Here is a 26180-nt window from a genome sequence, read left to right on the forward strand (position 1 = left end):
TCTATGAATGACTTGCCACACTATTCAGTTCCTTTTGGGGGACAGGTTATTCTTATGTCTGTTTCATGGCTGAAGGAATCACAAAAGAGATGTCACATTTCTCAAAAGACTCATAGCCTCAGGAAAAAAATACCTTTTACAGCCATTGTTAAAGGGCAAATTGGGTTTAAAAAAGTTTACATCTTTTGTGTTTACATCACCTTCTTTCCCAAATATATGCCCCCACCCAACTATCCTTCTCATCAAAGAAAACAGTTTAGTAAAACAAATGAACACATTGATAAAATTAAACAGCATATTCATAGTCTTTCACCTCTACAGAGAAAAACATGCTTCCCCATATCTATTTTTAGGGGTTAATCTTGCTCATTATAATTACAAAACAATCTCTTTTTAAGTTGTTGGTATAGATTGTGTATACTGTAAGATGGAGGTGCTACGTAGGGTTTTTTGCCTAATTTTTTTTCTTGAATAGATTGGATATGTGTATGAGGAGAGTTTATTGAAAAGTCACAGTGGTTTAAAAACACTATCACAAAATATTTTTTAAATTGCAAAAGACTCACAACCTCTATCGATGAACTTTTGTTTACTCATTTGGACCCTGATTATAATTGTCAAAATCTTTCTTCTCAAGAAGTAACTACTTAAATGGGGTTGTGGGGGGTGGGGGTGGGGTGCCCTTGGCCAGATGGCTATAATTTAACGGGAGAGAAGTGCTGAGAATGCAGGGGAAGATATCAGGAAAGTCCAGAACAAGGGGGCATAATATTAAGAGCCTCTATAGCAATAATCAATTGCCTTTGAGTACTGCAGGAACCTGACATTACTACAAAGGCATTTGTTGCTGGTGACAGCAATGCAGTGTGAACACTACTCCAAGGAGTTAGAGGTCACCAGTAGGAATCTTGTGTAGGGGACAGATTAGAATAGCTGACAAAGATGCCAAGAAAGCACCAGGAGAGCCCAGTGGCAGTGATATTCTGTTGGGTGCTTTAGTTCAACACAAATATGGAAAGGGTTTTGTGGTTGGACTATGTGCAACTCAATGAGTTGTATTCACCCTTGGATCAGAGTCATCTGGATTTCCATTTTTGTCCTTTGCATTATTGCTTTGATTTTCACTAATTTCCTTAGTGGTTACAGACTGACGACCCATTCTGGCCATCATGAGAAAGCAACTTTTAAACAGAGGTTCTAACAAGTAAAAGCCAGAGTTGAGGCAGGGAGGAAGGAAGGGAAGGGAGGAAGAGGGAGAGGGGGAGAGAGAGAGAAGGGAAAGGAAGTCTACACTGATGAATAAAGATAGAGGATGATTTTTCATTCAATGACATTCTTTAAGTAACTTCAAGAACAAAATTTTATTCTTTGCAGAGGACAATTAAACAAATAAAAGATTAAGTCTCAAGTTTCTTTGTAAACTTCCCCCTCCATCTACAACCAGGATACAAAAATAGCATATTCAGTCATTTATAAGTGTTCCTTCTCCAACATTTTCACTCTTTCCTAAACAAAATATCAGACCCAAGGGAGGCTTCATAATTCAGCCTAGTGCCATGAGGAAGAGAGGAAGATGTACTTTCCACTAACAGAATGTCCTATACTTGAAAGTTGTAGTGTAAGGCACACACAAAAACAAATTTCTAGGTAAAATACAGGATTAATGTAGCAAAGATCAATGATATATGGTGGATGAAACCCATTAGCAGCCTGCTACTGCTAGCATTGACTGCCCCCAATGGACCTGGGGATAGCGAGGCCTAGGGAATAGGAAACAGGAAGGGAAGAGGGTGAATGATATAACAGTCTTCTGCTGCCATCCAGAGGGTAAAAGGGACCAGTAACTATCCCCACCCCCCATATGAGTAGCCTCATTTAAACAAACAGAATAAATTCAGTTCCCCCTTGGGAAGTTTTTCACATAGGACTGCAGAGATTAAAAAGCTTCCAAAGCTGCTGCAAAATACCATTGTAGTCAACAGGTTCAACATTAAACTTTGCAAGTAATTAAGTCAAGGGGCTATTTCCCTAGTCCTTGTCCAGACAACAGTAAAGGTGTTAACAGGCAAGAAAACTGCAAGCAGTGGAAAACTGGAGGAATAAGGAAGCATAGGTAACTGTCCTCAGAATAATCAAGCTCACTGCGTTTGAAGGGATTTCTTCTATTATATTTGAAGCAGTCAGCGTCACAGGGAATTAATGAAGCTAACCATACCCCCCCACACCTGGCCCTAATTACCTTAGAGTCAGAGCAACCTATCTGCTGCTGGCATCTCCCAGTTACCAAGAGCATGGGAATGACCTCTTGCAAAATCTACAAGCAACCCAGGAGGGATACCTCTGTTAACATGCTATTAGCATGCCAAGGAAGGGGTGAATTCTGCCCAACCAGAGATGTCACTTCCTTCAGGCCCTTATAAAACACCACCGTGTATTATTGTCTCACTGTGCCATAAGCAATTCTCAGCTGGAAGTGCTTGAGTGGTGGGAAAGGGCTCCAGGTGAGTCTGGGAGGTCAGAGTAGATCCAGTCACACTTCATTCCTTCCTGTACTACACTAAGCAAGTGAACAGTTGAAGCAATACTTTAGTATCTGGACAGAAGAGGGATTTGGATCTGGATTATTAACAACATCAATTTTCTTCTTCCTTTTGTCTATGATAAAGTCTAGTCTAATGACCCTTTCATCTTCTCCCTTCCCCAAAGCTTAAAGAACATCACCTCATCAGGGTGAAGAGAAAAACCTGAAGGCCCACTGTGTGGGTTAGGAAGCAAATTCAAGAGATGATCCTAAGTCTTTGGAATGGGGGAGCCCAAGTTATGGTAGGAACCTGAAGTTCTAGTCATTTTGGCCTGGCAGTCATTTCACCATACTCATCTTATTTATTCTTAGAGGAAAAACAAACATGACCCAGGTTAAAATGGAGCTCTTACTACTAGGCAAGTTTTGAGCTATGTTCCCAACAGGGTTAGTCAGCACTAAAAAAAGCTGGAAGAGGAGGCTGACATCTTTCCAATAAAAGCCCTTTGTTTCAAGGGCACATGAAATGCAGATTTAATGTATTTCCTATCTGAGTGTCTGTTTGTTGAAAGGATAAGCTAGTAAAAGATACACTTAAGATGTTCAAAATTTGTAGTTACGTACAAGTTTTGCTTGTTTGAACCCAATCCAGTCCTACCCCCAATAAAGGATTATTTTACCAACAGGCCATCAGATTAGCCCCCATAATCTGCCTGGGGTCACTAAAAAGGAGATGTTTGTAGGTTTTTTTGCCAGAGAACCCCTATGAGTGGAAGGGTTAAGAACAGGCTTGTGAGATTCAGCAACCTACAGCTTTGCCTTGAAATAACTTGGCATGCCAGAGGGAATCAAGGGAAGAAGAGGACAGGAAAGACTTCTGGGAGAAAGCTGTAGCACTGGATCAAAAAGCTGGTCTGAGTAAGGAATCCTCCTTCATTCATCTCAGCAGGGCAGCTACCTGTAAGAAATATTAACAGAGGTAAGCATTACATTGCATAACTAGGACCTAAGTGAGGAGGAAATAGAATGTGAACTGGGATCAGAAAGCATGAAAACAAAATGTCCAACAACATTTTATATACTTTACTGGACTGGGGTTCCAGAGTGACTAAGTTCAGCCACACAGGGCTGGCAGAGGTAGCTAGGATGAAGGGTAGAGAAGCAGGGACCCACAGCATTGACAGCTAGGGAGTATAAAGAGCTGAAGCAAAATCTTCCTTCTGCAGTCCAGAAGAAACCTGGGGCCAGGTGGCTGGCAAAAAATCCTCATGGTGGGGATTCAGGGGTTTATGAGTGATGGAGCCCTTCTGTTCATCCTGAGGGCTACAGAGAGAGAAGGTGGGAGCTACCAGCTCAGCATTTTCCTAGTATAACCAGACGATTATTCTCAAGACAGACAATAGCTCCTCTTATCTTAGGGAGTAAATTCAAGTGTCTAGGAAAGGGAACTACAAGTTCTGCCTAGTCCTCCCTACTGGGTAGCACAAGGGCCAAGGACTCCTTGCTTCAGTGTTGAAACTAAGTTACCTTGAGAACCAAACTTTTTTAAAAAGCTGTATCCTTTCTTTGAGCCACAGTACCCCCTTGCCTGTCGAGGAAAGTGATGTAGTGGGCATCTTACCCCTGGAAAAGTCCTCAGCCATGGCACTACAATATATCACATATGAATAAAGCAAAGGAATTCCCACCATTTCTCTCTGTAACACATACTCAGTTCCTTTGGTGATGATTTTAAAAATACATTTAGGAGAAAGAGGGGAAGGTTGTTTTCAGTCTGCTGCTTGTCTCTGACATTACAGGGTCATAAGTTAAGAATTGTAACTGAAGGCTTAGGGGTACCCCTTTAAGAGATAGAATGACAACTCAGGTACAAGCTCAGCAGAGCTCTTAGGTCCAGGAGCAAGTCCCTGGGTGAACAATTCAAAGGACATTTTGTGCAGGAAGCTCAGAATCCCTTTTCATGCCCTTGATCTAATCCCAAAAAGATAAGGGAGGTAAAGCACAGAGAGGGGTGGTATTTAATCGAGTGTCACATAGCAAATCAATGACAGAGAGGAATCTAATTTCCCAATCCTTACTTCAACTAGGGCTCTTTTTTTTTTTAAAGTGGGCAAACTGGTGTCCCTATAAACTGAGACTGAGGTATGCAATATGCAACTTGATTGTGGAGGCAGAATTGCAGAGTGGATAATGTTGGACTTAGTGTCAGGAAGAACCAGGTTCAAATTCCACTCCTAGTGAAGGACTGAAGGTGCCAGAGGAGATATGGATTTTTGGATATGGAAAATAAGCAGATTTGTTTTACTTGACTGTATTTTCTTGTTCGAAGGACTGTGTTTTTATTTTTTATTTGGAGGAATAAATTCAAGGGGAAAGCTAGGAACAAGGTTGCCAAAAAAGAAAAGAAAAAAGGTGTCACTGAAGGATGTTTTGTAACACACAGAAGAGAAATGAAGGAAAGAGACATGGAGGACATGTTTGGAAGTAACATGTTTAAGGTATTACATGCTCTTTTAAAAAGCAAAGTGTACTTAATAGCCATGTATGTTTTTGCAGATAATCTATTTCTGCTCTACTTTGAATATGCAACCATTTTTTTGGGGGGTGTTTATTAATTTCAGAATTAAGAACAACAAAACCCTGCCCCTGACCAGGCATTTACTAGCTAGGTGACCATGAACAAGACCCTTCACCTCTCTGGGTCTCAGTTCCCTCATCTGTAAAAAGGTGATAATAAGTATAGCTATATGAAGTGGTATCAAACTCAAAAGAAAAAAGGATCCTGCTCCCTGCTGCTGTATACTAACTTAGAAAACCACAATTTAACATTATCTATGTTGTATTATATTTTTGTTTTGTCAAACATTGGTAATTTCACCGTAATCTGGTTCTGGCTGAACTGAGGAGTTCTGGGTCCAAGTAAGTCTGACCTCTGCTGTAGAATGTATCTCACAGGCTTGTTAGGAGGCTCAAGTGAGAGGAGATGCAGAAAGCTCTTTGAAAACTTTAAAGTAAATGTAAAATGTAAAGTAAATGTCACTTGTTACTATAATAATCCCCAATTTTTATTAGCTGACATACCTTGAGATATCTAAGCATATGAAGAATTATATTCATAACTAACATTAATTTAAAATATTAAGTTTAATAAGTCCTATAATAACTATACCTTGCGATGATATTAAATGTATGCAGAATTATATTTTTAATATTACATTAATTCTTAATACTAATTTGTGGTAAATGCAATGGTCCTTCTGAAAAATCAAGAGGGCAGATTTTAAAAAGAAAAAAAGGACTCTGGATCTTTAAATGACTAAAGAGTAGACATGAAAGTGACTAAAGACAAGGGCCATCCTTTTTGAAACTCAACTGAAGCAGCCACTCACTCTTCCCAAGTACCCATCAGCTTGAGTCTAAGGTGGAACAAAGTCCGTGGTTCCTAGCTAACAAGTGTTATGAAAAAGAGTAAAGAAATGTTTCCCCATTTTCTGGCCGAAACATATAAGTAAATTTGACAATTCAAACAGGAAGGGAACTGGGTGTGGTATAGTAGAAAACAGGTTGTACTTGAGGGAAGGAGATATGTAGGCTTAAATCCTAGGCTTAAATCTCTAGTCAAATGACCTTGGGCAAAACATTCTCTTCTCAGCTTCCTCATCTGTAAAAAAAGTAATACTTCCTTTATCTAATTTACCTCACTTAAAGCACTTTGTAAACTAGAAGGTACTGTACCACTGTATGCTGCTATGATGATGACAACTCCTCCCCTACTAGTATTCTACCAATTCAGCAAACTATCCCAAACACATTTCACACACACACACACACACACACACACACACACACACACACACACACGCACACGCACACGCACACGCACACGCACACACACACGCACACACACAGAAGCTCAGGGCATTGTGACCCATGAAGATCTTATGAACACCCTTAAGTGAACTTGGTGGCTTAAGAGACCCAGACAATTAGGGATAGAAGGCACCTTAGAAATAGAACCAAAGAATGTCAGCATTGAAAGGGACTTTTAGACACAGTCTAAATTGATTTTCTCATCTTACAGAGGTGGTAAATGAGAAGAGAAGTGACTTGCCCAAGGTCACACAGCTCATCTTTACCAGAACTGAGACTAGAACTCAGGCCTCTTGACACTCCCTCAGGGCTTTTTCCACTACTATCCTATTGCCTCAATGGATCTCCTCTCTCAGGCCAACCGAACTACCTCTTATCCACCCCAAATAACAACAAACTGCTAGAAAGCAGTGTCACCCTCTCCTACCAATGAGATGGGATGTCTGCTAAAAGAAGGACCTGAGTGGGGCGAGAGGGCAGAGGTGTACATCACCTAGAGTTTGGAAGGGTAAGTTTCAATCCCCAACAACTTCATGGAATCATTGGCATAAGTCAGCCAGCTTCCACCATCCACCACCAGGACTGTGCCTGTCACATAGGATGCCAAGGGGCTAGCCAAGTACAGTGCACCATGGGCAATCTCAGTCTTGTTCCCCAGTCTCTGGAGAGGGCTTCCCAAAATATTTCTATCCCAATTGGGTTGACGGCCTCCTGAAAAGAAAAACAGGAGAAAGAATCAGGGGTCACATTGTTCACCAGTGAGGCTGAATAACATGTAGGTGGGGGAAAAGGGGAAAAATACAAAGGCAGAATTCTCCACACTGTCAAGAGTTCCATATCAAATCATGTCTAGAACAGGTGCTAAATATTAAGGAATGAAAAATAATAATGTGACTGAATCAAAACAGGGTTATAACCCTTAGAACAGTCAGACATTTGTCAGGAATTTTCTAGAACTAGCCCAAGGATATTTCATTGGCTTCCCAAGGGTGACTTCCATGGAAGAGGTGTCACAAAAAAAAAATACCATCAAGAACACTCATGACTAGAAAAGGAGGCAAGTAAGTCATGTAGCAAAGAATAAGGAATAACAGCCATGTGTCACCCTAATATTCACGAAATACGAAAAGAACCAGAGGAAGGCCTCCAGATATGTGGTAGATTGTCTGCAGAGGATATATGGAAAGACATGGCCAAAATCAAATATCACACAAAATGAGATACTGAAAGGTGGTGACCTGCACCATCAGAGTTAGCATTCACATCAACAGGATTGGATACTAAAGTATCAAAGGCTAGAGGATAAAGAAAATACTCGCCTATACAGCAATGCAAACATTAAAGGGCTGTGCACAACAGTAATTTACCAGCTGAAAATCTCCAAGAAAATGGAAGAATACACCACTAAGATCAGGGGTTCTTACACTTTTTTTATGTCATGGTCTTCTCTGACAGTTTGGTGAAGTCTCTGGAGCCTCTTTTCAGAATAATATTTTTTTAAATTCACAACCAGAGCAAAGGCTACATTTTATTTAGGTTATTGAGAAAAAAAAAAAGGTCTCAAGTTGAGGAACTGGCAAAGTGAAGGCTTGAACCAGATCTCTGGTTTCTCAGTGTTTTCCCTATGCCTCTCAACAAGCATGTGAAATCACAGGTAAGTAGGAGAAGATTCAATAAAACTGGAGATGCTGTTCCCATGGCTTGCCTTACCAAGGCGCCGCATCCCTTCTGTGCCACTGATGGGGCCTGGTGCCAGACTGTTAACTCGGATGTTGTGGTGACCCCACTCTACAGCCAAGTGCCTTGTCATTGCATCTGCAAAGCGACAAAATGACAGACAAATGATAAAAGTTTCCAGAACACCTCAATGGTCAAGGAATGGGAGAAGGGCATGTGCGTGCGTGCATGTGTGTGCGTGTGTGTATGTGCGTGCATGTGTGTGCGTGCATGTGCATATCACAGCAAGGGGGAACACAAGACAAGTCAGGGTAGGAAGCAAAGTCATGCATCACCCTCACCCACAGTAACAGGAAAAATGGGTAAAGCAGAAAAAGAGTCGGGCTTGGCTGCAGGGGGTCAAGTCTGCTAAGTTCTTCAGGCTGCTACATGAAAAAGCAGCCTTTTCTTTTAGAAAAGGTTTCCACAATTCAGGAACTGCAGTGAGGAAAACATGAGTTCAAATCCCACCTCTGACACTTACTAGCTGTGGAAAGATAGGCAAGTCACTTGACCTCCCTGATCCTCAGTTTCTTTATTTGTAAAATGGGGATCATGATACTTGTAGTATCTACTTCAGATCACCACTATGAGGATCAAAGGAGATCACAGGAGATCGTGTATTATACATACTTTAAAATTTTTAAAGCACTATAGAGGGTGCCCCAAAAGTTTTCAGTTTTAGGGTATTTAGCTTAAAACTGCAAACGCACTTTTAGGATGTCCTGCATGAATTGTGATGACTGTTGTTATGGCTGTGGCTGTTAGGAGAGGAGGAGCCAGGGAATTTGGACAAGAAGGAGGAAAAGCCTCATAGCGAGCTGGCCATACCCACAGCTGCCTTGGCACTGCCTGCATGCACCTGGAGCACCTGCCCTCGGTAGTCCAGAGTAGCAGTGATGTTAATGATCACACCACCATGGTCCTAAAACAGACAGGAGAAAGAAAGTGAGAGCAAAAGCCAGAAATGCCCCCACGGACCCCAACGTGTCAAAGATTGGTAAAAACCTACCCGGAAGTACTTCTCAAACACGACTTTGGAGACGTTGAAGGTGCCAATTGTATCGATATCAATAACAGTTTTGTATGCATTGAAGGACATGTTGCTGGCTGCACACAAAAAATTACCTGCTGCACCTTAAGGAGAAAAGTGGGGCAAGGGGGAGAGAAAATGCAAAGAATCGTCTAAGCAGCAACTCTGGGAGAGTAAACACCCTTTGAGTTTGGTGAGGCATCTTAAACACAATATGTCCAAAACTGAATTCATTCTCTTTCCCCCAAAGCCTCTTGTCAACTTCTTTGTTACTGTAGAAGGCACTACCATCTTCCTAGTACCCAGGTTCACAACCCAGGAGTCTTCCTCAACTCCTCATTCTCTCTCACCCCCCATATCCAATCATTGCCAAGTCCTGTTGTTTCTATCTTGGTAATAGCTCCTGACTATGCAACTTGGCCCCCCACCCAGTACATCAATCCAGGCCCCCATAACCTGGAACCTGGACTATTGCAACTGCAATAGGGTAAGCAAGTCTCTCCCTACTCCAGTCCATCCTTCACTTGACTGTCAAATTCTTTCTTAAGCTCAAGTCTGACAACATCACTTGACCATTCAACGAATTCCAATGGCTCCCTATTACCTCTAGAATTAAATATAAAATCCTTTGTTTGGCTTTTAATGTCCTTCACAACCTGCCTTCCCCCACCCCACCCCCATCTTTCCAGTCCTCTTACAATTTAGACCCCTCCACATACTCTGCAATTTAGTGACATTGGTCTCTTGGTTTTTTCTTGGACATGACACTCAACTCCCAACCCAGAGGTTTTTTTTTACTGTCTGTCCCCCATGCCTAGAATTCCATCCCTCCTCATCTCATCCTCTTGGCTTTTCTCAAGTCTCAGTTAAAGTCTCACTTTATACAAGAACTTTCCTAGTCCCCTTTAATCTTAGTGCCTTCTCTGGGAGATTATCTCCAATCTATTCTGTAGCTATACAGAGTGTCTCAAAAGTCTCGGTGCAGTTTTAAATTGCTAAAGCTTAACAATACATTCAAGACTTTTGGGACACTCTGGATAGAGAGATTTAGCCAGCTAGAGAGAGAAGGAGATAAACAGATGCTCTTATTTGTACATTTTTTTGTGTGTGTATTGTTTCCCCCATTAGATTGTGACCTCCTTGAGGGCAGGGATGGTTTTTTGCCTTTCTTTGTACCCTCACAGACTAGCTTAGTATGTGGCATATAGAAGATACTTAATAAATGCTTGTTGACTTGGTTTCAGAGCTGGAGAAAATTCAAAGATGGACAGATGAAACCTCCATATGACCACAAACTAAAATGATTAGAGATTTTCACTGCATAAATACAACGGCTAGAAGTCTAAAAAATAAAGAGGCTACAGTGAAGAAGGCTGGTAAAGAGGAAAGAATGTTGGACTTGGAATCAGAAGGCCTAGGTTCAATTCTGCTTTAACCAACCTTGGGCAAATTACTTAACTACTCTGAGGTTCAATATCTCAGCTATAAAATGGGAGAATGAGATTTACCCTACCTACCTCACAATGTTATTTTGAGGAAAGTGCTTTGTAAATCTTAACTTGATAAAGCAATGTGAGCTAATATTAGTAACAGTAAAAATAAACCTCAAAGAATTACAGAAATGAGTCATTATCATTACAAGCACCCACTGACAGGGTAGCACAGGCTTTCTCCCAAGTGAGGAAGCAGGGTGTAGACTAGAGGGCTGAGAAAGCAGTCTATGCTCCCTACCCAGATCTATGAAGAGAATGCAAGCAGCCTGCCCAATACCTTATCTATTGTCCCCTGTCTCAGGAGATAATCAGGCTCCAGAGAAAATCTGGGGGTTGTACAAGGCAGGTCTGGGGCTCTGGTTAAATCTATGAGCCATTTGTTCATTAGACAAAAATATTTAATGAATATGAAATTCTGACTCAGTGAGCTCCAGTGGCTCTTACTGCTTCTAAGACAAAATAGAAACCTTCTATATTTGGTGTTTAAAGCCCTCCACAACCTGACCACAAGCTATCTGTCTAGTATCATTATATTTTCTTCCCTTCCTACACTCTACAATTCAGTCAAAGTAGCCTTTTCTGTTCCTCACACAGGCCACTCCATCTACCAGCTACAGGCCTTCACACTAACCATACCTCATGCCTTCTGAATGGAAGTCCTTCTAGATTTTCAAAGACCAACTTAGATGTGACCTCTCTCAATGAACACATCCCTAAACCTGACAGCTTCAAGTGATCAATCTCTCCCCTTCCCTGGTCTTTCATCCCTGTTTGACTTTTTTTTTTAACTTTTGCTATATACTTATCACTATATACAGTATATGTGATGACTTTTATTACAATTCTTTGTGGTCATCTTATTGCAAGCCCTTTAGGGAAAGAAGACAGGAATACAAACTGACTACTCAACCTACCAGAGCAGTATGAATAACAGTCTGTGGGTGAGTAGCAAAGAGACAATTTCCCCAAAAAGTCTAAGGTACCTCATGAAGACAGCCATAGAAATGCTCTCACTATCCTTGCTGCTCATCATTCAGGTACCATCTGGTCCAAACTGGGTGGCTCTTTAGGCCCATTCCAGAGTAGTGAGATTCAATGGAAAGAGCACTCATTTGGAATCAGAAAGTGTGGGCTCTAACGCACAGCTACCTGAGTGACCTGGGAAATTCACTTAATCTATTCAAGAATCAGTTTCCTTATCTGCAAAATCTATAAAATTACAGGATTAGGTTACCTCTAAGGTCTCCCTTTAAATGCTATTACTTTATGACTCTTTTTATCTCAGAATAAAGATACACTGCACACAGTGTATTTCATTCATTCAACAAAGTATTTTTGCCACATGCATGGTTTTGTGCAAGGTGCTAGGGATACAAAGACAAAATGAAAAACAGTCAGATTCTATTTAACATTTACACAGGTAAGTACAAAATAAATTGATGAGGAATTACATAACAGTTTGGACTAATATAATCTGAATTATTGCTGCTACTTCTACTTATGATAATTATAATGACCATGAAATCTCTTCCTTCAAGGAAATGAAATCATGTTTCAAGGTATATACACACACACACACACACACACACACACACACACACACACACACACACACACACACACACACACACTCCCCAAAGGGCAGTTATCAGTACTGGCATCTGTGTATCTTATTTGCCTTGGGTACAATCCTGCAAATGTTTACTCCCATAGAAAATGGTTTTGGAGGTTCAGGTCCAGGGACCAGAAATAATTCTCATCTCTGGATGAAGCCAATACAAAATAAAAAAAGAAACCAAAATAGGAAAGGTTGCTGTTGAAATGATACCTATTGTTAGATTAATAAATCACTTCCTGGAGAATTAAGTTGCTTCTAAGATCCTTCTTGCATCCTTGAACAAAGTAAGAAAATGTGGATCTGCTTTCTTGGTGACCTTAAGCAATCAGTTCAATAAGCACATATTAAGAGTACTAATCATGTACTTGGCTCTGTGAGTAGAAGATTGGTCTGAGAGTCCCAGCTGAGTTCAAGCCCCAGTTCTGACATGCACTGGCTATTTGACTCTGAATATATGACCTAGAGGTAACTTTCAAAGAGAGAGATTCTTAACTGGGATCTATAGACACCCAAAGGGTCTGTATATTGATTTTTAGAAGGTCCATGAAATAGAACGAGGGAAAAATTATTTTACTAACTTTTGTTTAACATGTGTAATCCTATGTATTTTATTTTACGCATTTAAAAGAAGTCCAAAGGTTTCACTAGACTGTTAAAAGGACCCATCACACACAAAAAAGTTAAAAACCTCTGCTCTAAGATAAGTTATAGAATAGCTACTGATAGCCCCAAGCAGAGGGAGTTTTTTACACCAACGAAATCAGAGGTCCAATAAAAACAAAATGTTTCCTGATCAAGGTTCAGTCTCCTTAGATAGTTCCCCACCCCAAAAATTAGAACACAGACGATCTCTGGACAGCAAGGGCAAGAAGTTGGGCCAGAAGCCCTTTGCCCAAGTAAAACTCTACCTCAGGTTAAAAAAAAACCTTGATAAGTGAATTTGCCAACAGTTTTCCACTTCGCTGATAGCTGTGGCCTCTTTAGGCATCCCGACAGGATTTTTCTTTCCTGAATACTTTCAGGAGCTTAAGGTCCTTCTCATGGCCCTTCTCCTTTCTGATTTGGGAGCAGCCTTGTCTTGGCCTCACCCTTCCAGGTTGCAGGTTAGCACAGGTGAGCAGTTTGGTATACCAGCATCAAACACACCTTGCCCTTGACTTAGAACCAGTCTTGTCAAGTTGACTTCTGGGCCACAGATATGCAAAGTCCAGGAGGTATCCAAGGAGAAGTTACAGAAGGCTAGGCCTTTCCCTCTTAATACTGCCTTGTATCTACTTGCTACACTTCGTGTGTGTACTTACTTCTTCACATGCTATTTCCCCTGGACTGTGAGCTCCCTGAGAGCAAGGCCTGTTCTTGCCTTTCTTTGGGACATGGTAAGCCCCTGATAACTCCTTGTTAACTTGACTGGACCAGGTGCCCTTAATGCCCCAACAACAGACCTGAATGAAATAAATTATATCTAGAGCACAAAAAGAACTAGCCATAATGGCTGAGCTAGTACTGATGATTTCTGAAGGACTGTGGAGAACAAATAAAGTGCTGAGGGCCTGGAGATATCGATTTTTAAAGGAAAAAGAAGGTAGAATCTGCAAAATGTTAGCTGGCACAATTAATTAGCTGGCTCAAAGTAATAATTAGTGAGTAGATGTCAACATGGTCTCTACCAGAATACCCTATGTATGTGTCCTTGGCCCTCTGCTGTTCAAAATTTTTATCACTGAAGGAGGCGTGCTTGTCAAATGTGAACATGACATGGAGTTGGGAAGGATAGCTAATATACTGAATACAAAATCAAAGTCCAAAAAATCCTGACAGCCTAAAACCACAGGACAAATGTAATAAGGTGAAATTGAATACATGTAAAATTTTGCCTTTGGGTTCAAATCATCAACTTTATAAGTACAAGTTGGGGGGGGATGATTCGGTGGCTAGACAATGGCTTGTGTGTTTTAGTAGCCTGCAAACTCAAAATGAGTCAACAATTTCCAATGCTACCCTAACCTGCATGAGAAGAGGACAAGGTGTCCAAAGGGAGGAAAGTGATAGATACCCTGGTGTATTTTCCCATAGTCAGACCACATTTCGAATATCAGACAGTTCTGGTTACAACATATTAGGAAGCACAGTGACAAAATTGAGCATTTGTAGGTAAAGGTGACCATGATAGAGAAGGGATGGAAGAAACAGGGGTGATTACCCCAGAAAGAACTTAAGGGGATAACTATCTTCTAGTGGCTTAAAGGACTATCAAATAGAAGTTAGATTGATTTTTGCCTGGACTTGTACAGGGGAGGGGAACCTGTGGCTTTCTAGGTCCTTGGGTGCAGCCTTTTGACTGAGTCCAAGTTTCACAGAACAAATTCTTTTATTAAGGGAACTTGTTCTGTAAAGTTTGTATTCAAAGCACGACACCTGAGGACTTATAGAACTACATGTGGCTTTGAGGCCACAGGTTCCCCACCCCTGAGTCCCAGAGGGCTCATGTAGGAACAAACTTCTTTAAAAATTAAAAATTTGAAAGGAAAGGACTGCCTTGGGAGGTTGTGGGTTTCCTATCACTGAAAGTTTTCAAATTGAGACTGAAAGACTATGGAGCGTGGGAGATTTCAAAAGGGATTCTTATATAGGTATAAATTAGACTAGGTACCTTCTACAGAAGGGTGATACAATGGAAAGATTGTTAGCTTCAAAGTCAAAAGATCTAAACTTCAAATCTTGACTTTGCTATTTAATACCTGTGCGACTTTGGACCTCAGTTTTCCCCTCTGTAAAATAAGGGAGCTGGACTAGATAATCTCTAAGATCTCTTTTCAGTTCTAAATACAATAATCCTTAAATTTCATACTCTTATGAAGACATGCTAAAAAGGATATGTTCCTTCAGTTCATTCCACTGAGGGTTGAGGCCCTTTGTTCTCCCTCTGGGGGAAGTCACCATTGATGAGAATGTCAATCTTGCCAAACATCTTCAGAGCCATATCGACTGCAGCAGTAATAGTCTGAGGATCCCGGACGTCCAGGGACAGGGCAAGGCACTGCTGGCCAGTAGCAGCAATCAGTTTCTTGGCAGCCTACACCAGAAGACAACACAAGATATTTGGGCTGACTATTTCTACTCACACTCTAATGTACCAGCAATGACACCGATAAGAGGGAGCTTAGTATAGCAAAAAGAACAAGAAGCAAAAGATGTGCCTTCATATCATGGCTCTGCCCTTCCACCTCTCTTAGAATAATAAAAGTAGCCTAGCAACACTTGACTAATTCACGGGTTTTAAGTAATGAATATAAAGCTCGACATATACCAGAATCTTCATCCCATGAAGAAATTTATGGGGGAAGAAGAGCAGGGAGATTAGGAAAGAAAACCTCAAGTCCCTGTTGGCTCTGCCAGTAACCTAAGGGAGGCTACGCCAAGCTCCCTTTTGTTTCCCTCACAATAAAATGGGTTTGATACCACCCAGGACACTGAGATCTGAGGAAAAAATTTTCCCTTTCCTGTCTGAAGATGCTATGAGTGAGAAAAGAAGGAACCCACTTCTAGCCTCTTCCACCCAAAGGACTTCAAGACATACCCTACAACTGTCACAAAATATACCAGTAACTCAATAAAAAACCAAGGGAGGCAACCAAGCACAATGGGAAAAAAACATTGAAATCGGGAGTTAAGAGGTCTGAGTTTTAATCCACATTTAGATATTCATTAGCTTTGTTGCTGAGAGTAAGTTGATTTCTCCAAGTCCCAGTTTTCTCCATCTGTAAAATGGCAGGAATGTTTTACACTATCTACCTGACAGGGCTGTAAAGATGAAATTTTTGTAAACTTCAAAATGAGTTAATAATATTAAGAGGGACATCTGGAAAGGAAGAACCCAAGGATAAGCAGTGAGGTTTAGGGTCACAGTATTTGAAACTGAACAATGAAGAGGAAACAGCCAGGTGGTGCCACCATCATACTCTCATCCCTGATGCTCTAGAGGCCACCTGCTAATCCACAGTCTAGGAACAGAGTGATACTTCATCTACAATAAGTCTCAGAAAAATAGGTACTAATCAATAAGGAGAATGAAGAAAGAAAAATCCCAACTGCCAGGGGGATCCCACTCACATCGGACACCCTTTGCTGATTTCTGCTAGCAATGACCGTCTGGCAGCCATGCCTGTAAAACACAAACAGGTTAAGTCAACAAACACCAGGTGCAGGGGCAGAGGCAGGAGACACCAAAAGGATAACTTTAAACAATAAAGAGAAGGAAATAAAGCATTATCGGGGATTCCTCCCTTCTTTATCATTTATCTGAGAAGGCATACTGGATAGTGATCTTTCTTACAAAAAGACCTTCTGAATTACAAGCATCATCCCCCAGAAGCAAAGGGCTCTAGCAAGGAGGGTAGGGCAGGAAAGGGCCTGGGTAAGGGTCAAGTGGGCTAAAAGCTAAAGAACAGCACTGGGTTAGGGTTAGGTCCCTGCATCTGGAATCCTCAGTTAAATGTCCATCTTATGTGGGCAGTCCTGGTCACTACAAAGATTCATTCTCCCCAGTACACAATGGTGAACACTTCAGTAACACAGACCCCTCTCTGCTCCATCCTCTGCAATTTAGAGCTGGAAGGGGCCTTAGAAATTTGCATCACACATTGTTTGAATATTGTTTGAACACCGTGTCCACAATGCTACTTCAATTCCTTGCCACCTTGGGCTGGTAATACAGGAGATCCTCATAGCATTCTCTCTTTGGATACCCCAACACCTAGCACAGTCCTTTGCATGTAACAGGTGCTTAATAAACATTTATGAAATGGAATTTAATTCCTCTGATCCATACTTATTCCTACCAAAAACTATCGTCATTGTTCTGAGCTCCACCCCTCTGAGCACCATCCTCACAACTATTAAATCTCTTGTTCTGTGGCCTTGGCTCACCTGTGAAAGCCACAAAATCCTAGAATTGAAAGGGAGCTGGTAGATTAGCTAGTCAGATTCAGTAAGTCAATCCTCTATGCCAGAAGCTTCCAAACTTTCTCAATGTCAGTAATTTTTCACGGAATCGTTAGGCTAAAAGAAATACCTAATAGTTCCATTTATTAATTAGGTTAAAAATTTAAATATTTAGGAGTGCGCCTATGAGTTTGCTGCACAGTTTTGGAACTGTGGCTCTATACAATCAATTCTAAACAGGGGTTATTTGGTCTTTATTTAGTCTTTGTGGGGCATTCACAACTTCACAAGGAGGCCTATTCCATTTTCCACTAAGAAGTTCTACATATTGAGAAGAAATTTCTCTCCCAGAATTTCCTGCCTATTGACATAAGATGTCTCATCAAATCTAAAATAATTCCTCTTCCATATGATAGCCTTTCAAATAGTATAAAATGATGAGCCAGCTCATCTTAAATTGCCTCTGCTTCAGGATGACCAGTTCTAGTTCTTTAAGTCCCCTAACTACTCTAATTTCCCTCCTCTGGATCTGTCCTAGCTTGTAAATATCCTTCCCCAAATGAGAATTCTAATCAGAATTCTATTCAACAATCATTTAACTACCTTTATGTGTAAGGCACTATACTTGGGACTTGAGAATATAAAGGTACAAACCACACAGACTCTGTTTTCAAGGAGCTTTAGACTTATGGAAGGATAAAACACATATACAAATTTTTAAGGAAAAGGACAAACAAAGTTTTGCTACAAAAAATCTGAGGAAGGAGGAGTCAACTGTTTTCAACTGTTGATTGAAAATATCAGAGAAAGTGGCAGCTGAGCTCAGTCTTGAAGGAAGGGAGAGGCTTAAACCTGTGATGAATCAAAAGTGGGTTAGGAAGTCCATTCCAACCATGGGAGAGGATGTGAGCAGGGGGAAGAAGGGAAGGTCAGAACAGGGAATGGAAAGATCCACCAGGAACTTTGGGGACCATCAAGTGTGATCCTCTAGACAGAATGAACGGGAAATGCTCAATGAACAAATGTGACTTGATTGTGGAAAACTACAGTGAGTCTATCAATTCTCTCTCTGCCTATTTTAGACACCATACTTGTATTGGCACAATGCAACAACACATTAAATTTTGTTTAGTTGCTGTATCATGCTTGTAACTCATTTCCAACCATCCATACCAGGGTTTAGTAAGCTGTGCCAAAAGAACCACTGAGTTTGCAGGTGCAAGGATCGCTTCTTTTTTCTCCCTGTCTTCCAGCTTTTTCTCTGAATTCCTTGCTTTTTACATCTAACAGTGATCTGTACCACAGGTACTAAAAAAATGTTTGCTTAATCAAATTTTTTATTTCTCTTGAAAGTACTTCTGCACCTCTCTCTTCATCCTAACATGGTCTATTTTGCACCAGTTTTGAAGATAGGGTCATATCCTCCCAGTAGGTTGCAAGTTACATGAGAGCAGGGACCAAGTCGTGTTTATCTGTCCTTAGCCTCCATTCTTCTGCACTCAGTAGATGTCTAAATATTTGTTCAACTTTTTATTCTTATGCAAGCCTTGGGCCTACCAAACACTAATACCAGGAAAATTTACTTAACCTTATCCCCACTCCCAGGCCTCTCAGAAGTAAACAAAATGTTGACCCCTGGCCAAAGCTCACAAACACTACCACAGACCTTGTACCAAGGACTCAACACGTATAACATCTTGCACATGAGTCTGCTAGTAAAACTACTTATCCAAATGGAAAGAGTAGGAAAGCAAGGGTAAACTAGACCCAGCCAGAATGATTCAAAGCAGTCTGTGTACAGAGTAGCTGGGAAGAGTCTCTTCTTTGTCTTCCCCTAGGAAGAAAGGCAAGCAATAGGATGAAATGGAGACCAATCCAGCTTGTGACCTCTCTAGAGAGCACGTAAGTCCTTTTAACCTTTACAGAAGCCATCCCTGAGGCCTAGAATGCAGTCCTTCCTTACCTCTAGGTTCCTTCAAGGCTTCTCATGTTATACCTCCTTCAGGAAATCCTTCTTGATCCCCAAAGCTGACAGTGCCGTCTCCTTGCTCAAATTATCAGACACATACTTATCTCTTTACATGTGGTATCCTCTCCAACAGAATGTAAGCTTCTTTAGGGCAGGGGCTATTTCTCATCATTTTTGTATTGCCAGCACTTTGTGCACTACTTTGTACATAAAAGGTGCTTAATAAACGCTTGCTGTATGTGAAACACAGATAAGCTGCAGTCACACTGTGTATAATACAATGGTAACATCTAGGGGACTCTTCACCATGTGGTTCCTGACAACTTGCATTCCTTGGCTAGTTAAACACCACTAGGCCATTGCCTCTCATCTTGACTCTTGTGTTGCCACTGGACTCCAATGACTCTGGAGGAGAGAGTGAGGCTGATGACTTTGCATGACTTTGCCTCACTTAAACCCAATTCACAAAGGTTGAAGGACAGCACCATACCAATTCAGAGAACATCTGCACATCCTGCTGTGGCTTTTAAACTTGTTTCATCCATTGTGCCATTTGATCTTCCCAAGAAGCTATGAGGTGAGTAGGGTAGGGAATATTATACCCATTTTACATTCAGGTCAATTTAACAAAACACTTATTAAGCAGTTTTTATGTGCAGAGAACCATGCTACGAATTAGCAAATAGACAAAAGTGACTAAGATACTATGCAGTCATAGACTTTACAATACGGTAAACATAACACACATAAAGCACTAGTGTATAATATAAGCCATGATAAATACATGAAAGAGAAAGTACTATATGAGGCCTAAAGGAAGAAATGTCATTTACCAACAATGCAACACGGTGAATAAGATCAGGCAAAGCTTCTTGAAGGAACATTGGCACTTCAGCTGGCCTAGAAAGGACCACTAGGAATTTCAATATGCAAGAGGTCAGGAAGAGAATTCCAAGCACAGGGAACAGCATGCACAAAGGTAGCAGGAATGCGCAGGAAGCACAAAGTGAATACAAAAGAGAAAGAGTTATCCAATTATAAAAGAAAAGTAAATGACAGAATAAAGCTGGAATGAAAGGATGCTAACAGCCTAGACAGAGTCTTAATGCCAGGCAAAGGACTATGAATTTTTCCAGGGAAGCAATATGAAGTCACTGAAGAATTGGCCAAGGAGTGGCTTGATCAGATAGATGCCTTAAGATGTTTACTCTGGCATGAAGGACTTCAGGAGGGAGAAAGAAAAGGGCACGAAAGGGCACGAAGCCCTATTAGGAGGCTATTGTAGTAATGAAGGCTTATCCTTGGATAATGGCAGTGGGAAAAGAGGATGGAGCAAACACAGAGATACTGCAGAACTAGAATTAAGGAGATTGAGTCACTGACATGATTTGAGAAGGACGACGGCTGGGGAATACCAGAGATAGTAGGCATTCAGGGAATCCCCTACAGATGAACAAATAATTTTGTGAAAGAGTAAATAGCAGCCACCAAACATGAGTCTGTCTAGGTCTGGGTGAACAAAGTTTGTCAAGACAGAGGAGGTGGGAAGCTAATGAACAGAGACATACCGCATAAAAATTTCTGCAATTCGGAAACCAATTCCTGAGCCTCCTCCAGTGATAAAGGCCACTTTGTCACTGTGGAGAAAAGAAAATCTATTTTTAAAATGTTATGGAAAATTAGATGTTGTTATATACTTAAAAAGAAAAATCAAGTGACTGCATATCTGTTAGAAGAGGGCTTTTAAATTTTTTTACAATGGGGATGGGAGGGGGTGGGTAAGAGGGAAATAGCAACGGAGTAGAAAAGGAAGTTAGGAGGAAAGGCAGGAAGGAAAGAAGAGAGGTTCGTTGATTATCTTACTAAACAATGCACAAAAGGCCAGAAAGAATCACAGACAAGCAGATTAGCTTTGAGACATACATGTCCAATTTATTATACATTTTAAAAGAACTGTAAGCTGCACTTAACAGAGAGCCACAGTGTCATGGACCACCTCCTTTTCCTTTTCTACCATGTATATGGAAATTCCCATTTTACTTGGTGTTAAGTTCAGAATAATAATAAAAAAAAGATTTTAAAAAGAAGAAAAGCAAGATCTCCATAATGGAAATTTGTAGTTTCATGTAGAGTTCTCCTGTTCATAATGTATATGTATGGAAATGCTCATTTTGTTTGTGATTGTGAAATTCTGAATAATGAAAATCTAACATAATAAAATTTTCACATGTTCCCAAAGCCTTTTGAATAATAAAAATACTTCACAAGATCTATGATTTCATCAGAGTGTAGCCTCTCTTCACCAATACGGATTATATCCCTGCCCTCTAGTCACCCACCTTAGTAGATGGGAACCAAAAAGAAATAAAGGTGGCCAACTTTCTGATGACGATCCTTTCTGAACTTAGGCTGGTCCTTGAATCACAGAGATACAGGCCTTCACCTGTCCTATACTTGATGCATCATGAAAGAGCAGGAAAAAATAATGCCTCTAGAGTTAAAGAAACTGGGTTCAAATTCCACCTCTTGACAATTACTGTGTGACTCCAAGCAGGTCATTTTACTTCTCTGGAACTCAGTTCCCTTATCTGTAAAATGAAGGGTTGGACCAGAAAACTTCTGGTGTCTCTACCAGCTTTAGGTGTGTATTTGAAGGATCCTTCTGAGCTTGGCAAGGCCTGATAGTTAAAGACAGAGTAAGGGTGTTTCCTGGCCCATCATTATAGCTAGCACTTATATTAGCAGTTTAAGGTTTGTAAAGCACTTTACAAATATTATTTTCATCTGATCCTCATAGCAGCTCCGGGAGATAGGTGCTATTATTAGAAACTGAGGCAGAGGTTAAGTGACTTGCCCAGGGTCGCACAACCAGTAAGTGTCTGAGGCAGCCTTCTATCCACTGAACCACCTTCTTTCACGCAAAGGTAAAGTCCTTTTCACTAAGGATATCTAATGAATAATGAATATTCTGTCCCTCACTGATAGCTTTCCATTAAAATGAAAAAAAAATCAGAATTTTTGGTTTCAATGGCTATAGACTGGTTCTTTCTATATGCCTCCCCAGAGGAACAATATAAGGGTCTCAATCTATGCCTATGAAGGTCTACCTCCACCTCCAGTCAGAAGCCCTTCTCATTTTTTTCTGTAGCAGTTTTATTTTTTAATAGTTTTGTTTTTTCCGATTCCATGTAAAAACAAATTTTAATATTCATTTTTAAAAATCTTGAATTCCAAATTTCCTTCCTCCCTAGGACAGTAGGAAATTTGAAAGAGGTTATACACGTGCAACCATGCCACATGTATTTCCATATTCATCCTGGTGTGAAAGAAACAAAAAGACCAAAAGAAGAAAGAATAAAGTGAGAGGAGCTGGCCTCCATCCGTCCTTTCTACAGCACCCCCAGAGAGGCCGCTCCTTCTTCTCCAGCCCCAGGTCAGGGGACCCACTTCTCCACACACCCCCCCCCTTGGGGCAGGAGGGCTCACCGAAGGATATCTGGGCTGCAGAGGTAGTTGTAGCTTCGGAGACAGTCATCAGAGGCCACGTCGGGGGGAGGATGGGCCATGGCACCTGCGCTGGGCACTCAGGAGCAGGACGCGGCAGCACCTGGGAACCCAACAGACTCAGTGCCGCCCTGGGCGGGCAGCGGCAGCACCAACCCGGCCGCTCCGGCCTTCTCGTCGGATGCCAGGCATGGAGAGGTGTGCCATGGGAGGGGGTGAGACGAAGGGGGGGCCCAGGCAACCCTGAGCTGTCCACCCCACCCCGCCTTCCAGGGACAGGGCAGGGGGCCCGGATTGGGGAGAGGGGCTGGAGGGCACGAAGGGGTGTGTGGGGAGGGTCCGGGGGGGCCCCAGGAGGCTGCGGCCTACCTCAGGGCCCTACAGGTGCGTCTGGGTCGGACACTGGACAGGCGGAATGGCTCCTCTGCTCCCTGGGCTGACAAGAGGAGCACTGCGGGGCAAAGAAAGGGAGGCCCGACCCGGGAAGCCTCCGCCACCGCCGACGATTCCTTCTGGAAAACTAAGGGATCGGGGTAACCTAGCAGGGAGCCTCGAGGCTGACCGCACGCGCCCACCTTCCTTCCCTCCTCACAGAACCGTCCAGAGCAGCAGGAGTGGGCGTGGCTTCCGCCGACCCCACCCCCTTCTTCCTCTAAGCGCCTGGGAAGCCGCGTGGGACGCTGGGAATTGGAGTCTTCCCGGGTCGGAAGGGGGCGCAGGCGCAGTGTGATGACGGTGTCTCAGGCAGAGAGTTTTGGAATTCCTGGGAGTCCTCCGCGTGCGGAACCTGCGCGACAAACCCCCAAAGTGGGGCGCAGTGGGGATGATGCCCTTTGTCTTGCGGTGCCTGATAACATCGCCGCGGTTTAAGGGTCACATAAATGTCGCAGATTTCCCAAAGACCAGAAGCTGACGGGCTGCCCGGCGGGCACCCTGGGCGACACTTGCCCGCACTGGGCGAAGGTTTCTTTCACTGGATCAGAGACTTCAAGACCTCCGTGTGTGCCCCCTGGGCCTAGAGAGGGCAGCAAGGCTGCTGGCCCGAGCTTGCCAAGGGAGGAAGTCCCAGAGGGGGAGCTTGACCCTCGTGTGCCAGGTGGAAATCACTTCAACTACTCCCTGAACTTCTGTTTCCTCCACAGTAAAGTGGGGGTGGGATGGGGGTCTCCTGAATGGCCTCTTTCTGGTCTAAATCAGTGACCTGGTAACCCTAAACAGGATAGGTCAGAGCAAGGAGCTTGTGGATCGAATCATATTAATTTTCATAGAAATCTGCCTTTCTTCCACAAGCAATTGTTGAGTGCCACCTGTCCAGGAGTTTGTATTGTACTGGGAAAAGGGGATAATCAGGCGTATACACAGGTAAGTATAAGGCAAGGTGACTGGAGAGAGGTAGAGGGAACTCACTGAAAAGCTCAGGAAAGGTTCATAAAAGAGGTGGCACCTAATCTGAATGGTAAAGAAGGTAAAGACTCTGAGACTGAAGAGGTGTACTCCAGGCATGGGGAGGAGGGACAGACAGGAGGACAGGATGCTAAAATGCTGAGAGAAAATAGAATCCCTAGTTGAGTAACCAGTTAGCTGACGGTCCAGTTTGGCAATAGCCTCCTAAATATGGTCTCCTTTTCTCAAGTCTTTCCTTCCAGTCTGCCCTGCACACAAGGTCATGTGTCCATCTTTCTGAAGCGCTGCTCCAAGTAGTTCAGCTACTTGTTCACAATCCATCAGTGGCTCCTAATTGTTTTGGTTTTTAAACATTCCCCCCCCCCCCAAACTCTGCCAGTGCTTAGCACAGTGTCTGCACATATAATTAAATATGTGCTGTATTGCAAAGTCTAAACTCCATAACCACCTTTTATTTACCATGCTCCAATATCTTGACCCTTCCCGAATCATCTCCCACCCAAACCTTACAGTTTTAGACAATTTATACAACTTACCATTGCTCAAAAATCCTCTGCCCCCACTTTCCTGCTTCTGTCTGGACTTTCATTGGTGCTGTTTCCCCTGCCTGGAATAACCTCTTCCACAATAAAACAAACACCACCCTATCAGCATCCATTTAGGCACAGTTCAATGCCACTTCCTAGAAGATGCTTTTTTTAAATCCCTTTCATCCTTAGCTGGAAGTGATCTTTCATTTTTCTGAATTCCTATGATACGTTGTTTGTACCATTTAAGACATGAGGCATTTCTCACACACTGCTGTGATACAGTGCAAAGAAAGCTAGATTTGGAGTCAGCAAAGCAGGGTCTGATTTCTGGTTCTCCCAGCTGACCTCTTTGAACATCAGATTCCTCACCTGAGACATGCAGATAGCATTGCCTACTTCCCATAGTTGTGAGACAAGTATCTCCTAACTTAGGATGATAAGCCTCAAGATCAAGGACCATGTTTCATATGTCTTCATACCCAGAGTAATGCTGGGTATGCATATTTCAAATGTTCAACAAATACCTACTGAATAAACAAAAGATTGTAAAATAATGACTGAAGCATAAAAGTATTTCACAAGCCAAATACGGTATCTGATTTCTTTTTAAAAACCCACAATAACAAAGCTAAAAATATTCTTCTTGGCTTTTAAAGCAGGATAGTCTACTATTAGCCAAATTAATAAATCTTATCCTCAGACTATATCAATGTGCATCAACAGGTTTATCTAGTGGAAATGTGCTAAAGTACTATCTGAAAGAAAGTGGAGGGAGAGAGGTCAATATCCAAGAAGAAATAGGAAACATTATATTTTCTATTTTTAATAATAAGAATAGCTAGCATTTATGTAGTACTCTGCAATTTACAAAGCACTTAACAAATAACATGTCGTTTTATCCTTACAACTACCCTGGGATGTTAAGTGCTATTATTATCCCCATTTTACATATGAGAAAATTGAGGCCAAGAGTGGTTCAGTGACTTACCCAGGGTCACAAAGCTGGTAAATTTCTGAGACTGGATTTGAACTCAGATCTTTGTGATTCTTGGTCCAGGGCTCTTCACACTATGCCACCAGCCTACTTAGTATTTTTTAAATACTACAATTGTCTTTTGTGTTCAACATATGCCTAGAAATAAACATACTACCTAATCAAAAACAAGATCATTTCCATTTGTTAGCAATATAGTTTAATATTAACAGAAGTGCAAGGTAGTATGATTTCATGAAAAGAGGACTATGGTCAGGAGACTGGGATCATCTGCTAACTCTGCTGATAAATCTCATTATGTCAAACAAGTCACTTGACCTGTTCTTTCACCCATACCAAAGCAGGTTAAATATCTCCTCACCTTTTACTAGTAGCTCTGTGGATTCTCACGATATCCTAAACTCCACATCATATCACCACACTAACAAATATTCCATCCACATCAGGAGTATTATCTTGAACGAATCAATCACCTCCTTCATCATCACCACCACCACCACCACCACCACTCAACTGTGATATAACATCAACCTCCCTTTTGGCATTGTAATGACTCTTAAAGACCTTCTAGGGAATTGATAGAGGGG

At 41.8% G+C, this 26180-nt stretch overlaps 1 protein-coding gene across 2 annotated transcripts; it reads right to left on the reverse strand.

Moving 5' to 3' along the window:
* Positions 1–1342: 1342 nt before the first annotated feature.
* DECR2 (2,4-dienoyl-CoA reductase 2) lies at positions 1343–25743 on the reverse strand. Of its 2 annotated transcripts, none has more exons than XM_072601758.1 (11): positions 25588–25743; positions 23241–23452; positions 22648–22768; positions 20730–20798; positions 16362–16413; positions 15189–15324; positions 9120–9244; positions 8939–9032; positions 8102–8206; positions 6885–7102; positions 1343–3479 (listed from the first exon to the last, which is right to left on the reverse strand). In XM_072601758.1, exons 3-10 carry the CDS (start codon positions 22725–22727, stop codon positions 6885–6887), a joined length of 879 nt encoding a protein of 292 aa, XP_072457859.1. In that variant the 5' UTR covers positions 22728–22768; positions 23241–23452; positions 25588–25743; the 3' UTR covers positions 1343–3479. The 2 variants fall into 2 exon arrangements, with proteins under 2 accessions (XP_072457859.1, XP_072457850.1); XM_072601749.1 differs by having other exon boundaries at positions 23035–23452.
* Positions 25744–26180: the final 437 nt, after the last annotated feature.

The sequence above is a fragment of the Notamacropus eugenii genome, chromosome 1 (assembly GCF_028372415.1).
Source record: "Notamacropus eugenii isolate mMacEug1 chromosome 1, mMacEug1.pri_v2, whole genome shotgun sequence".
Taxonomy (NCBI): domain Eukaryota; kingdom Metazoa; phylum Chordata; class Mammalia; order Diprotodontia; family Macropodidae; genus Notamacropus; species Notamacropus eugenii.